At 33.6% G+C, this 16,760-nt stretch overlaps 1 protein-coding gene across 1 annotated transcript in view; it reads left to right on the forward strand.

The window, feature by feature from the left end:
• The window catches only part of LOC118753267 (carbonic anhydrase-related protein 10-like), a 163,275-nt gene extending 146,515 nt beyond the window's left edge, over positions 1–16,760 (forward strand). Inside the window, exons 2-4 of the mRNA XM_036488146.1 lie at positions 450–671; positions 14,344–14,527; positions 16,487–16,760. Of these exons, the coding sequence (XP_036344039.1) occupies positions 450–671; positions 14,344–14,527; positions 16,487–16,509 (429 nt within the window). The 3' untranslated portion in view covers positions 16,510–16,760. The remainder of the gene's footprint in view (positions 1–449; positions 672–14,343; positions 14,528–16,486) is intronic.

Consider the following 16,760-nt stretch of genomic DNA (forward strand, 5'->3'; position numbering starts at 1 on the left):
ATATAACTTCACCCTGTGGGAATACTTTCATAGCAATTTTCTCACAGAGAATAGTTCGTGTGCCAAAGTACCAATGAGCAAGCTTCGGTCACCTCTTTGTTCTCCATATACTTTTAAATTTTTTACAAGTCTCTGAAGAGCACAAATGGAAAAAAATCTGCTCCGTGGTAACCTTACCCCACTTTCGGGCACCAACTGCGATTTAACCTTTTAAACTCCGATTTTTCTTATATATTAAGGTTTATCTCCTTGAAGCTATTTACCCTATTCTTAGATAGTACTATATAAAACTGATACCTGTGCCTCTTTTATTTGCAAAAAAAGTAAATAATAGAAAAGATGGTCGAATTCCACATCACCTTAGCTACGAAATTTTTGTGCATCAATATGTTTATCCCTTCAAAGTTCTTCAAAATTAAACTTCACTTATATAAAACCTATAATTTCAGCTCGGCGATCTATCTAATCCCGAACTGCGTATGCTCACCGACCAATTGGATCGCATACGCTTCGGTGGTGATGAAGCATTCGTCAAACGCTTGTCCATACGCGGTCTACTGCCGGAAACGGATCAATATATGACCTATGATGGATCAACAACAGCGCCCGCCTGTCATGAGACTGTCACATGGGTTGTGTTGAATAAACCCATTTACATAACAAAGCAACAGGTAAGTTCCAAGATACTCACTACAAAAAGTGTAATGTTAAACAGAAATTTATTTAACTAAATATAATTATTTTCGGTATGAACAAAACAAACTTACAAACGTTGATTTGACGTACAGTTTTTTTTTTAATGGATTAGAGGTCTTCGTGGCTGAGGCCCTCTCTGCAATCAATTCACTTTTTACTCTTGCACACTTTCGTATTGCTTGTGCGCTTGATGGAATTGTCGCTTACGGTAGTTCCGTCATGGATGTGACAAAGCAAATGTCAACATAAATGTTTAAAAAATTCTTTACCTCAGGAAATACTTTAATTCTGCGAATACCAGGCAATCTCAAAGGATTTACACAATCACAGTTGGTTGGTGATGAGGCGCGTGCCACGTATAGTAAGCCTGTGACTACAGAGCGTATGAGCAACCACGTTCTTATTAAATGTGTGTATGTATGTTTGCTGCGGTTTGAAGCAACATTAAAAGCAGCGCAACCTTTAACAGCTATGACTGAATCGCTTACTTACTGACTGACTAATGATGATGATGACGATAGCGATGACTTTGATGATTATTCGGATAACGTCGGGGAGGACAGTGTGTTAACAATTTGGTGAATAATATTGAAGGCGTTTATCTCGAATATAAAATTAAGTAAAATAAAATAAAATTAAAATTAAATTTAAAAAAATTTAAACAAAAAATTAAAGATTGAATTAAAAATAAAGTGAAAAGAAATGAAATGGAGTAAAAAATAAAAATGAAGTAAAAATTAAATTAAAAACATACATAAATGACAAAGTAAAATAAAGTCTAAAATAAAATTAAAAAATATACAAAATAGAATAAAATTAAATTAAATCAAATTGAATTAACTTAAATTAAATAAAAGTGACAAGTAAAAATAAAATAAAATATGAATTAAAAAATTATTTAGGAGATTAAAATAAAACGAGATAAAAAAATATTAAATAAAATAAGAACAAACAAACTAAAATTTAAACTACCAAATAAGAAAAAGGAAATTAAATTGAATGAAGTAAAATAAAATAAAAATAACAAGCTAATACTAAATTAAAAGTTAAATAAAGAACTTAAATGAAAAGATTTTATAAAATAAAAAAAAACCTATAAAGCAAAATAGAAAATAAAATAAAACAAACTAATCTTAAAATTTAAAAATTGTATAAAAAACAGAAATGAAAAGACTAGTAATAAATAAAAATTAACTTGAATATAAATAAAAATGTAATTAAGAAAATTTTAAAATAAAATTAACCCTCTACTGCATAAGAAGCCAAATACGGTGTAATTAGTTTGACAATTTTTTCCAATTAACGAATGTTATAAAAACGTATCAAACTATTTATTTGCATTGGGATGTTAACTAGTAACGTAACGTAACCGGTTTACCTGTGGTTAGACGATATTTGAATATAACCTCAGTTTTTTGTGTGTGCATGGTACTCAACTGTAAAAGAAAAACTAACGAAAAGGCGCAAGTTATTCTTGTAAAATAAAAATTATTTTCTTAACTCACACATCCACTTCTGTGTCAATCAATAATTATTTTACAGCTGTCCAACTCTTTTCTATTGTTTTCATAAAATTTTCCATATATTTATCACATAAAATTTAACGAAAATTACTTGAAGTTGTTTTTTCTTTCGATATAAGTTTAGTGACACGTACATAAGGAAGTTTATGAAGTCGAGATTTAAAACAGGAAATAAAAATTATCTTGAAGCGAAAATAAATTACATAAAAAAGGAGTAAAAAAATTTAAATTAATGAAAGGAATAGGAAAATTAAAAATGGGATAAAACACAGTAAAGAAAGAAAAAATATATATATATTAAAGCAAAAAAATAGTTATTAATTTTAGGTAAAAACATAAAATTTAATTTTTAGTATAACAAAAAATAAATCAAAAAAGGGAGTAAAAAAATTTAATAAATGAAAAGAATAGGAATATTAAAAATGGAATAAAACACAGTAAAGTAAGGGGGCAAAAAAAAAATATTAAAGCAAAAAAAATTATGAAGGAAAAAGAAATAAAAATTAGATTTAAGTAATAAAAATTAGAATACATAATTTAAAAATAAAATAGTATGAAAACCAAAAATTGGAAAACGAAATAATAAAAAAACTAATTTAAAAAAAAAATGATAATATATCTACATAAATAAAAGTAAAGAAATGAAAAAATAAAAATAAATGAAAAAATTTAACAAAGAGTAAAATTAAGTACATCGAAGTTAACAATAAAATAAAATATTAATTAAATTGCATGAATGACAATAATTAATTATATAAAAAAGTTGTTCGTTGGTACCATATACCTCGGTAAAGAATTGCACTAGTTATAGAAAGAAGCCTTATAATTACGTATGTATATAAGTACTCATTTTGCGCGCTGTAGATACAGATAAAACACTTACAAGCGATGCAAAATTAAAATTGTTGCGCCACACGGTGCACGAAGAACAACCTCGATGACTCCCAAACTGTCAACGGCAGAGTGACACTGATAGGCTGCTTGACACATTTTGGTCATGCCACAATTTTCCAGCCTTCTATTATTCAGCCACTGGAATTGTTGTTTTCTGAAAGAGCATGCTTTCGTACTTGTATACACAGGGGGGAGGACTCGTACAAACAAAATGGATCACATACATATTTATGTACATATGTATGAACATCTTCCTCGTTATGTGGCGCCCAGCTTGTCTCACAGCACGCACAATTTCAATTGTCTGTCTAGAAGGTTGGCGCCGCCGCCGGTGACTGTAGGGTAGGGTGCGATACGTCCTTGCTTCGCTTCCGCGCTCACATATTTTTACATTTTTGGCATTGTGAGCGCGAGTGTTATGCGTGTCATGCTACTTACTTATACTTATGTGTATCTTTATACACACTTATGTGTAGGTGTACTTGTTGCTGCCTACTTAAGTGCACTCGAGCAGCTAAGTAGGCTGCTTTACGTGTTTCATTCATTCCTTCTTCACCGTTATCTGCTTTACTTACATTTCTTTTTACAGGTGCGAGTATATTTGCTTTACCTTCTTGTTTGTTTCGCCTTGGCGGTACAGCAAAAAAAGTTTATTTGCTGAAGCAGACAATTCCTGACAAATTCATCATGTCATTTAATTAATTATGAATAATGTTTTTCACGGTCGTCACAATGTGAATTCTAATGTTTTTTAACATTGGCACGCAAATTTTAAATAAATAAATAAACAAATATATTAAGTTCTTAACTTAATGAAGTCACTAGAAGAGGTGGTAAGAGTATTGTTTAAGTAAACCAGGGTGTTTGTGGGGGGAAAGTGTACACACATACTCAGTCGACACTTTGAAAAGGTAGGGCTTTCAATAGGTCCTTTTCTCTGGAACTTTATTAGAAGATCACAAGTTCGTGGTTGTGGACTAAACAACTGTTCTGATTAGCTTTTTAATAGTTTTAGCGTTCCTGAAAAGGCAAAAAAAAGTTCTGCAAAATTACTACGAAAAAAACTTTTTTCAAAAAAAGCCGAGAACTTTAATGTTTGAAGAAATTAAAAAATAAAACTGTGCTCTTGTGGTGTAATTGATTGCTATATAATTTAGAACATGTAAATATTTGATAGCTGTTTTTTGGTAGTCCAGCAGCATTTAAATATTTAAGGGCTAGGCTAACACATAGTCGAATTTTTACTTATGGCTCCAAGGACAGGATATGGAGTCCTTCTCGAAGAAAGTGAGGAAAAGTTTAAATTTTCACTTTCGAAGTAGGCGCCGGTCTCCCAAGATGAGGTATTTGGAGCGCTTAATGCCTTGGATTGCGTGATACAAAAAAATGAGGAACTGAAAGTTTACGTGTCTAAACTAAGAGCTAAGCTAAGCTCAAAGCATTGGATAGAACTCTAGCTGCGACTACTGTCAAACCAGTGCGGCAATACAAACCTCTGTTAACCTGGTAATGAGAAATCTGATCATTAGGCAAGACAGGGCACACTTTCATTTGTGCCGTCGAAACCACCCTCAGAAACTCGGCAAATATTTCGCTCAACAAGGACTGGGAGTCGACGTAAAACTGTAGGAAGAGGAGAAACTCGGCCAAATACTAACATATGTATGTGTAAGCGGCAATCTATTATTACTATGTATGACTAGGAGATGTTAAGGGGCTGCAATTGGACAAAAATCACGTTCCCTCAATATCAGAGGGTCTGGCTGGTTATTGGCTATGTGAATGTTGACTGGTAACTTCTTGCAGCATAAACACCAACTTCATATGCCCTTCCTGCCTTGAATCGGATGAGATGGTTTTTAATTTCTGTCACGCCTTTTTAAGGGTTACAACTAAGTTCTTTGCTTTTAATATTAATTCATAAATTATGGAAAATTCCAGCAGACCAAGAATTATTTGAAAACAGTACATTGAACTGTATGTGTGTTTAGTTTTGCAAAAAATATGCATAATATATGTATGTATGTTTAAGTAAAAATATTCAAACTCCTTATATTCATTAAAGCTAATATTTGATTAAAAAAAAAAAATGGTGGAGCAAAAAGCATGAATTTATAATAAATAGCAAACTTGATTGTTTTATATTAGTTTGTGAGTATTTTTTTTTTAAAGAAAGTAAAATTTATTTTTTTCTTAATTTCATCTACACATACATATGTGTATATGTGTATATGTATGTAGTATAAAAAAACCCCTGAGGTTATGTGCTCTTTTTAGTACACCAAATTGGCATTAAAAATCCAGTTTCCCCAGAAAATAGGGGAAAATAATGTCAAAATAACCTGCTTGTAAAATCGAAAATGCTGCAACAGCACAAAAAATTTCAGCCCTGCTAACCGAAAGCAACTGCCAGTGGCGACCGCATGCCAACGGCAGTGGCCATATCGATTACCTGCACAATTATCGATTCAACAACAAGGCAGGAAAAATGAGAAGAAGTCAGCGGTAGATTCATTGACTAGCAGCCAGTGAGGGAGTGGATAGGAAGACTTTGCTCACTTGACTTGCAACGGAAGTGGGCTGGCTTATGGTGTGGCTTTATTTATTTATAATAGTGTTGTCGTTACATACACGAACATACATACATACGTACATACCGTTGCAGGTATTTTAGCTTACTTGCTTTTTGTTTGAACTCATCTCCTGCCTTTGCTCTAGTAAACTATATTTTTTATGTTTTTTCCCATGTCTCTCGTTCACTGAAATGGCTTTTGTGCCAATGTCACAGAGATTTTCGCCTTTCCTGATAGCTGACCATTGCCATAATTGACGTTAATTACTTGTCAGTTGGAGTAAATTCGAATTACATACCTCGGAAGCAGCAGGTTTTTCTTCGTTTTTTAAATTATTCTTCCCCAATGCTGCTGCGTGGACAAGTGTGTACGTTATATGGTATGCACGTGTGTATGTGGATGTGTACTGCAAATTGCCGGTGTCGTTTCCGCTATGCTATTTTAATAAATAGCATCCTGTTCCGCTTCCGACAAGACACACAGACAAATATACTAAAAACCCATGAGCCTATGCAAAAGTACTTCTATATATACATAAGACTGCCTTATGCTACACACAAAGAAATATCGGTTCTTCTTACCCAGAAAAAAAGTCAGTTAAATAGTTTCTCTCAACACATTATACGGTAACTATAAAAACAAAAATACTGTGAGAAATATGTATTTCCAATGGTGGTTATCAATTTATTCTAAACTTTCTAAAGCTAACCGATTTATCAATTTATTCTAAACTTTCAAAAGCTCTTTTGGCAAAAAGGGGCAATCTTATTAAAATTTTATATTGGCCACGTTCACCTCCCATATAACGATACTGTACGCAAGGAATTTCTGGGAAAATGGCCGTGGCAACACGCGCATATGACACCGTATATGTAAATATATTGATAACTGCTTTATACTTAATTGTTTGACAAACTCGGTACATTTATTTTCCTTACAGGACGATTTCGGCTACTGTCTTTCCCCCATCACAGTCTCTCAATAAACAAAAGCCTTTCGAAAAAATAAATATAAATAGCCTTTTTAAAATTAATAAAAAAAAATTCAAAATCAAAAAAATTAAATTAAAAAAAGACTTAATTAAAAAAAGTTCCTGTATAAATTACATTAAAACTTAAAAAAATTAAAATATATTTTTTGTTGAAAACAATAAAATTTATAAATAAAAAAAGAAAAGAAATTATCACAAACAAATACTAAAAATTATGTGAAATTAAAAAAATATTTTTCTTTTTGAATGAATAAACTCGATAAATTAAAAAAAAATAGTTAAAAAAGGAAAAAGTATCGAAAAATTTAATAAAAATAAAAAGAAATTTTAAACAATAAAATCTACGAACTAAAAGAAAATTACATTAAAAAAGAAAAAAATAATAACTAAAAAGCATATAAAAATGTTTCTAAAAATTTATTAGAATTAAAAAAATTTGCATATATTTTTCTTAAAAAAAAAACGCCAGCGCTTTGCTCACTCGGCCATTGCGACTGTTGGAGCAGTGCGACTATAATAATATATCTTTATCTCCATTTTGAACATGCTAAAGTGCTTTCTCTCAAAAGAGGTTTTCACCGTGAAAACTGACAAGGAATTTTTTTATGAACTTCGTACCAGAATAAACAAAATCTTTCAAACTTCTTGCCTACTTAGCCAGAATTGTTGCAAATCGGACAAAATTTATGCACACTTTTCCTATAACGGTAATTTGCTGAAGTAGAAAGTCTGGTATTTCAACATCATATCCCACCTCCAAACAAAGAAGTATGCACATTTTTTAGTTGATCGGCTGGCATAGCTAAAGGACTCTCCCTCACTGTCTTGATATTTCTTGACTTCTATTCAAGGCTTGTTTGCATATATTAAGCAGCTGAGTTTTTGTTTTATCTAAAACCAAATGTTCTTCGCGAAGTGTAAAGCTAATCGATTGATAGTTAGTTTATAAAAACGGGTTAAAATTCGGGAAGGGATATTGCGGGTGCCAGATAAAGCGGTCGGCTGACCCATAGAAAATCTTTTAAACTCACAATGAAAAAATGATTAGAGGAGTAGATTTTAAACTGTTTAATAGAAATAAGTAAATCTAAGTACCACATCGGAGCAAATCCTGAACATTGCTCCCACCAAACCAAGGAAAGGGGTTTACAACTGAAAATATTTGGTTAAAAACGCGAAATTAGTGGGCAAGGACGCCCGGGGCTAAAAAAAACAAACGTTTAAAGGAACGTTATATTTCTTGTTTCATACATATAACTTTTATTTACCGTCAAGTGCACAAAATTAAAGATAACGGAAGCAACATTATTGCTGCACATCACCTTAGCCACACATCCCTGTTGGGAAACGCTCTAGTACTGAACTGCTGCGCTTCAAGTACATAAACTGCTGCGCTCAAGTACGATAAAGCAAAAGAATTTTTGGTCTTCCCAAAGTAGCGGCTTTTAATTATTTTTTTTGTGAATTTGAAATCAAATTTGTTAGAATGAATATAATTTAAACAGAGCATTTAAAAACGCGTTTACATACCTTCAACTGTAGTTGAGTGTGTAGAGGTTTTTGCTATAATTGGTTAGCTTCAAGAAGGTCCCAACATGTTAAAATGTTAATACAAATGTTTGTTTTGTATTACCAAACTATGAACGCAAAGCCACCAAACAAATATCTATTTAACGTAACACGCCCTGCGCTAGATCCCTTTTTCGATAGTTCCGGAGCACATAGTTCTAAATTCGACAGATCAGATCTACTTCGTTCTGCATCCCATTTTCAATATTTTCTAGTGAAAAGTTTTTTATTCTTTGGGACTTATCACAATTTTTGTGGCTATTTTGGCCTTAGCAAAGTTGCGTATCACTGAACAGAAACGGTTAGAAATAAAAGTGCTATGTAATTCGAGCTTTCAGAAAATTGTGATTGTTCCCTGCACCAGAATATATTTTTTAGATAAAGTGGACTTAGCAGTAACTTTTCATTCTTATGTAGCGATAGGTACTTTTATAAAGTAAAATAAAATAGTTTTTTAAAAGTACACATTTCGCTGCTTGTGAACTGGTTGGGATCTAATTACTAGCGGACTGGTTCAGTTTTCGCGATAAAGATCTCGTACGAAGCTAGAAATTTGGTATACTATTCGACGTTTCTCTGCAGGGATATTTCATGTCCATAAATACAGACACACATAAGAAAATGTGTGCCCTTTAATTGCGATTTCTGGTGTGACAACGTGGCAGGGGTGGCCTTTTAATGTCAGTGCCATTTTTCATAATTTTTTCTCACTTCTTTTTCAGTGCCTCTCACCTTGGAAGCACACATGCACACACAATCACGAACACACTTATACAGGGTAATCCATCTAGTCCTTGTTTTTTTTTTTACTTTCAAATAGAACACTTAAAACAGAACTGGATGTCTGATTCTTAATTATCACCCGAAAGATGATCCCCTGACATTTATTGTTTCAAAATAATTTCACTGCAATGTTGGCCGCAGACAGAAAACACACGTAAATAACGAGCGCTACCGCACCATTATAACTGCCTTTTTGTTACCTGAAATTAAAGCAAGTGATGTCGGCATCATTTGGTTTCAGCTGGTTATCGTGTGATACCACACCCCTGGATTTTTTTCTTTGGGGTTATGTGAAGACAAAATAATTCTGGAAAGAGTTATTGAAAATTGATCGTTCCGAATGGGGCCCCTACAGCGTAATCGCGGCCAATATTTAAATCAAATTATTAAAAATAAATAAATGTCAGAGATTCTTCTTTCGGGTGTTTTAATTAAAATTAAAAATACCAAGGTCTAGATGGATCGCCCTATACTATACATGTACATGCAAGTACGTATGTATTTATAAACATGCACTACCTTGGGCGTTTGCTTCTTTTCGATATTGTTAGTGTTTTTTTTTTCTTTTCTTTGTTGTACAATGTAGTAATTTCCCGCCAGCCGACGGCTCTGTGCCACTGCGTCGCGTTTTAATTTGCTGCATTATCTGCTGCCGCAGTGTGGCGTAGTGCAACAAGGAATGCTCTCTGCGTTTAAAACAGATAATATTTCCGCATTTGCCACGCAAATAACACACGCGCACACTTCGGCGGCACATGCTCAGCAGTGTTGCCATTTTGGTGCTTTTGGGGCTAGATTTTACTCTTTTTACCTTCCTTTTATTAGCTCGGGATGTAACTATGTAATATTGATGCGCCTAAAAGATGCAGCGATTTCTATTCTCAAGATACATACCTGATGACAGTACGAATGGCAATTATAATAGGGAGGTTTTAGTTTTTTAAACTATAATTTTATTATTATTTTGAATTGTACCAAACATTAGCCCTTAACTCTTTTTTTAGGCCTTTTATATTTGAAACATCCCTTTAAGGCTCCAAAAGTCTTATCTCAATTTTAGACATTTTTGCTGTTTGTGTGGAAAGCACACATTTTCAACTAAAAGAGTAATTTGAAGCAAAAATTTAAATTGGCCGCTTTTATTAAATTTATCAAAAGTTTAACATTTTCTCTTCGATTTGGGCATTCTTATGCTTCCCATTTTCGTTATAAAATTGTCCTTCATCCTGACCTTCTAATAATATTTTTTTTTTTACAAAGTGTATCAACTGAAAGAAATGAACAAAAAGTAACAATTTTCGTATAAGCTTGAAAATTTCCTTATCTTTCGAATTTAAACTCCTGAAACTCAAAAAGTATTATTCCGATTGACACAAAAAATATTTAAACACAATGTGGCTGAATATATCTTTCGAGGGATATCCAAAAAAGATTAGTTGTATTTGCTATTCTGTAGTTATTTTACCAATATCTCGAAAACGCTTCCTTGGGAAAATAAATTATACTTATTTTCATGTTTTTCCCCCCTTAATTAATCTAAAAGAAACCTTTCTTAGCGAAGTCACTTTTTTGTGTAAACTAGTGTAATTCATGAATTCGTAATTTATCTATTTTTTATGTTTTTTTACGAGTCTTAAGTTCAGTATGCTTGTTTAGAATGAGAATTGTATGTGTAATTGTATGTACCTAAACAAATAAAATTTTGGAAATTCGTTTTAAAATATGTAAATAGAAAATATTCAATCGATGAGTAATGAAACTAGCACTTTTCTTAGCTCTAAAATCTTTTATTTAGCCCTTTCTAGCTTCGTTTATTTTTTCTGAAGAGTCTAGCCCTAAATGGATATATATTTCTGGCAACACTGATGCTCAGCCAACACGTTGAGTTTTTATCCTTTAGCATACGCGCTCGCGTGCCTTCACTTCCGTCTACATTTTGTCTACTTTGCATATTTTCATATATGTGTATGTGTGTGTGAATATGTGCGCAAATGTATGCAACGATTTACAACAGCATATGAGTACGCTTATAAGGATATAAGTAAATATGCTTAAAAATATGTACGTACATAGTAGGTGATATGTGTGTCCTGCTGGTGTCATTCTGCTTGCTGTCTGTTTTGTTGTTGGTTCACCCGTGCGCCACATAATCAAGTCTCAGGGGCGCCATTCAAGTGCAGCAGACCACCGCAACCTGCTTTGGTTGGCTCCCGCTCACTCTTCATCTTCAACTGCAATTTTTTTTTTCTTTTCTTTTCCTTTCTACCGCTTTCGGCCACCCGCTGCTACACACGTTGCGTTCGTTCGCTTAATTAACATTTGCGTTACATTTTTGTAGTTCATTTATTTAAGGTTCTGTTCTACAAGCACACCTACGCGATCCTTCGCTTTGGTACGTATAAATAAGTGCATGTGCATGTGTGTGGGTGAATGTGTTTGCGCAAGCACATGCCCAAGTTTTTGTGCGCGTTGGTGTGCATAATAACGCGCGAAGCATGTGTGTTATCATGTCAATGGTGGGTGTCGAGACAACGAGAAGTTCTTAAAGCAATAAGTCAATGTGCCAATTAAATATTCTTAAATGGCAAGTACAATTTTTGTTGATGAAGGATATACATTTGTTTGGCTTTACAAAAAAAGTCGCCTTTTCAACCAGCATCTTAAATCCATTGACAGTTAAGGAAACCTTCGATTGCAAATATTAATACACACTTTTTTTATAAAAATTTAAACTTAAATTAATTTTACGATAAGCTTCTCAATAAGCCCTTTAATACGGCATCAACTTACTAATTTAAAATTTTTTCATGACGACTTATAAAGCAGAACTTCATAAAAGGTAGGAAGAACCTGAACAATCAATTCGAGTTACTACTGTCTACAATAAAACATTTCGAATTAATATGTCATCCAGAATGTCCAAAGTTTTTCAAACCTCAATGAGTTGTGTTCCATCATGCAAGCAGAAAAAATTCGTCAGAGATGAATGGAGTAGTGAAAGGATATACTACCACAGCCAGTGTACTTAGCTGACCTTATACCACCGTCAGGTTTGCACTTATTTCACTCTGTTCCACACTTCTTACTTTAGATGCAGCATTTAATCAGAATTCTTCAGTTCTGCGCCAATAAATATCGGTCCTTATACGAACGGGAAATTATGAATTCATATTACAAATGTACAAAAGTTATGTAACTTGTAATGTCCTGTCAGGTAGCCAGTTTTAGTTCTTAGGCCTCCCCCACTAAGGGTAACCTTTTCTTCAGTGGACTACAACCGGAATGTCCTCTGACGTTCTCAGGAGCCCTACAACATGTGCCTTGCATGCACCGCAGAAAGGCTGCAGGACGCATTGGAGTCCGAATTTCGCGAGATTTTCCTCCCTTTCGTTGCCAGCAAAGGCCTCATAACTTGCTGTCAATGACAAGTTAACCTTGTTATGGAATCGTAGTTTTTCCAGTACACTTTTGCAACTATCTACTAGCCTTGGCTTCATTTTATGTTGAGTTTGTAGACTGACGTTATTATCGGAGTTTGTGCTAAATAGTTCTCAAACAAACGATGTCTTAAAGATTTTCGCAGATATAACCGACAACAGTGATGTGAATTTTGAGGTCTGTTATAGTTTCCGGAGCACACGTAGAAAATGTAACTATTTATATAAATTTTGGTGCTTTTGGTGTGTGTCTATTTGCTTATCAAGGACCGCTTCCAGTATTTCAAGGGCCTCAATATTTCATACAGTCTAACCTTATATGCTATTTTGGGAAGCCTTAAAGTACGATAAATAAACTGGATTAAATTTACAAGTGCCCGACCAGCTTTGGATAATCCAGCGGCATACCGTCACCTTCAGCGTCTTTATTGTCCTCAAGTCTTACTTTTGCTGTCCTCACCTCCCTTTGTTCGAATTGCGGGATGTTAGTATCATCCCTACACATATATGGGTCTATGTTTTTCTTCATCAAACCAGCTACCCGTGACGAATTATATTAGGCTTCCATTTGCATCTCTGCAAGAGCTGACCGTGCTGCATTCCTTTCCGTCAGCATTTTAAACTCTTCTTCTCCTCATCTTCTTTACCATTGACCGGCTCTCTCGCTACAAGTTAGCTTTATTTGCTTCGTATTTCACTCCTGCTTTATATTCATACTCTTTGTCATCCCATTCATTCATACCAGCCTTTACTACAAATCATAAACTTATTACCTTTGTAGTATTATCTGCATATCCATCATATCGATTCTTAAGATGAATGAAAAGGAGCGGTAGTGAGAAAAAGTTTATTGTAGTTGACGGCAAACCCAAATATAATGCAATATTACTAGCATATAGATTTTATAGCTTTCAAGGAAAATTTGTAAAACCTAGTTCTTAAGTGTGCATATATTAGTAAATGCTATCGAACTTCGCACCCAACTTAGCCCGGCAGGCATAAAATGCTTCGCTATAGCGGACGCCGCTCTTTAGGCGCACAAACAAATATGAATATTGAAAATCAAAAGCAAACAACGAACGCAAGTTTACTGAAGGCAGATCAAATGTGATTAACTTTAATCAAGGACTTCCGCAATAGCACTCACTACGACACCACTACAGAAAAAAGCAAACACACTTTTAAATAAATATAAATATGCACTCATGTAAAAGCAGTTTTTTTTTAGCGTTTAATACACATACATACAAAGAGTGTTAAAATGTAAAGAGTAAATGATTAACGTATGAAGTATAAACTACTTCAAAGCTGTTTTTTTTATGTTTTGTACTTGTCTGTTTATCTCGAGTACATGAGAGGTTAAATTAGAATAAGCTCTGGCACACAGGAAAGCAATTTGAAGGCAAGTACCAACATAGCACATATGTATGTATATTGAAGTGACTGAGATTTTTACTAGCTTGGAGTGGAGTTTGAACTTTTAAATGGGAGTTGTGAAGAGCTTCTGCAATATCTACATACATACATATGTAAGTATAAACACATATGTGATATACTTAGGGTTTAACGTATTAGCGAGTTAGATGAGAACGATAATTGATGTCTGGCGATTAGAAAGTTATTAAACTTTACCATGAATCCATTGCGACGCAGCAGACTAGAAAATTGGTAATGAGCGGGAGCGAGCGTAGGGAGTTTGCAATAAATAAAATAAAATATTTGCGGTGGTTTTGCTTGTGTGCTTTGGACTAAGGAGAGTAGTAGTTTGGTTAATTATTAAACTATTACATAATACTAAATATGAACATATATTTAAGTTAACACTGACTTATTAAATATTACTTGAAATTCAAATTGCGCATTTTCTTTTCTTGCAGTTGCATGCCCTCCGTCGCCTTATGCAAGGCAGTCCTGATCATCCTAAAGCACCGCTTGGCAATAATTACCGACCACCGCAACCGCTGCTGCATCGACCGATACGCACCAACATTGATTTCAAAACGAGCAAAGTGAATGGCAAAGCTGCGTGTCCTACTATGTACCGCGAGGTCTACTATAAAGGTGAGAGTAATAAAACGTGCATAAATATATCGGAGTGATGAGTGAGTGAGTGATGTCTTTGGCTATGCTGAAAGCTTTGTACCTTTCATGAAGGACAGAAAATTTAGCTTCAAGCCATTACTTTAAGTATCTTAATGAGTGGTTTGGGAGCTGCATATTACACTACCCACTCCACCCTCCTCCTTATACTTAGAGATAAGATTGTGCCATAAAAATGTTCATCCTTGGCGAGTTCAAAAAATAGTCAAATGCATTGTTTTTCAAAAATTTAGGCATTCTAAGGAAAAAGCTTAAAGTTAACCGACGAATTTATTTACATATGTAAGTGATTAGTTCGTTTTCTGCAAATATTGACTTCTTTTGGCGTAAATTTTGAGTCTTCAAAGTGTTGCGAGTTGGGTTTTGTACATACAACTTTTATTTAAATATGGTGAAAGAAATATCCCTGCGTTCAATTTAAAGATCTTTTATATATTTATTTTAATCTAACGTTTTATCGAGGCTTAATTTTCAAGAAAATCTAAGCGACTTTTTTTTCAAGAATGTCTTTTTGAGGCAGAAATGTTCCTACAGCATCTATATGCATTTCTGCATCAAAATAAAATTTTGAAAATATTTTCGATTACCTCGCTTTGACGGTCAGAACTCGATATTTAAAAAATGTTAATGTTTTTAGTTACAAAACTGATTTCAAAATGAAGGTGAATAAGGTACAAATACAATAATACTAAGACGAATTTAAAGAAGATTTTTAGGTATGCAGTTTTATAGCTCATTAAATTTTAGTAGGTTAAGTTGTAAATTTCAAGACTCTGGAAAATTGCGTTGATTTTTAGCATTTTTTTTTTTTGCTGACGGTGCTAGGCATGTTCTTCCATATAACAGTAATTGTCGAACATACTTTATATGAAAGAACATGCACAACACCGTCATCAAAAAAAATAAAAATATTAAAAATCAATGCAATTTCCTGGCGCCTTGAAATTTGCACTTGCTCTACTAAAATTTAATGGGCTACAAAATTGAATGCCTACAATTTTTCAAAAAATCCGAATAAAAAGCTTTAAATTTTTGGCTGCAATTGTTAAAGTTTGTTGAATTTTTATAATTTTTTTTTTTGATATGTGGATCTATGTATATGTAATGTGCTAGACTTTTATATGTAAAAAAAATTTACAAATATTTAATAAACAAAAGAAAAATTGGCAAAACTGGTCAAAATGTGACTCAACTTATTCAGCGCCACAATAATAGATTGGCGCTTGGACAATGGACCGTATGCATAAAACCTAAGCAAATGCTTTTACTTAAAAATTTCAGACCTTTTACTGAATTTGTTCAAATCAATTTTTGCCATTGCCTGCCAAGGGGCGACCGCTATTAGAAAAATCTTGTTGTTTATTATGGTTTGATGCAGCTTCTGGGATCGATGGGGACTTTTGGCATTTAATTTATGTGTATTATTACCAAACTCAACACCGAAAAGTATGCAGTTAACCCTCTCATACCCGGATAAAATAGGGGCTAACCTTTTTTGATGGCATATTATTTTTGGCTGCGTCCTTGATATGAACAATGGCGAATGCATATCTTCAGTTAGCACAGAAGAGTAACGAATGGAGTGTTTTCTTGGACTCGATCAAAATAAATTAGGACATTGCGGTGTCAAACAACAAGAAGATAAATACTTAAAAATATATTTTTAATGACATGCAACACTTTGATATCGCGTCCAGCGTAAAAATCTGTGGGATGTTTTAAATGTTGGCTTTTTAGGACTTCCCATAGTTTAGAATTTTTATGGCTTCAAATTCCCGCCATATTCAGCATATTTTTTTTACTAATAAGCATACGATACTATGACTATATACGATGACTATGTATGTACATATGTATGTGTAGATAGCCAGTACCTGAGCTTGGCTTGCTTAATTTTACTTCTATTATTTTCTTTTGCAGCTACAAGTTGGAAACAGCATTGAGGCGTAACTTGGCAGTGGCAATGACAGCGGTAGAAGCAGCAGCAATCAAAGCCAATCGCAATTACATACGTACATCTCCAACTTGAATGTGCACAAACATACATATATTTGCACAGAGTCATAAAAAACATGCATGCATTCATACATACATTCACACAGCTGTACGTAAGTACACGTAAATCGGCGTGCAACAGGAGCTTCCATTAAAATTAAATTAAACTTGTGTATTAGGATTATATGAGAATTGTAAA

The sequence above is a fragment of the Rhagoletis pomonella genome, unplaced genomic scaffold (assembly GCF_013731165.1).
Source record: "Rhagoletis pomonella isolate Grant_MI unplaced genomic scaffold, Rhpom_1.0 Rhpom_scaffold_00002, whole genome shotgun sequence".
In the NCBI taxonomy this organism is placed as follows: Eukaryota; Metazoa; Arthropoda; class Insecta; order Diptera; family Tephritidae; genus Rhagoletis; species Rhagoletis pomonella.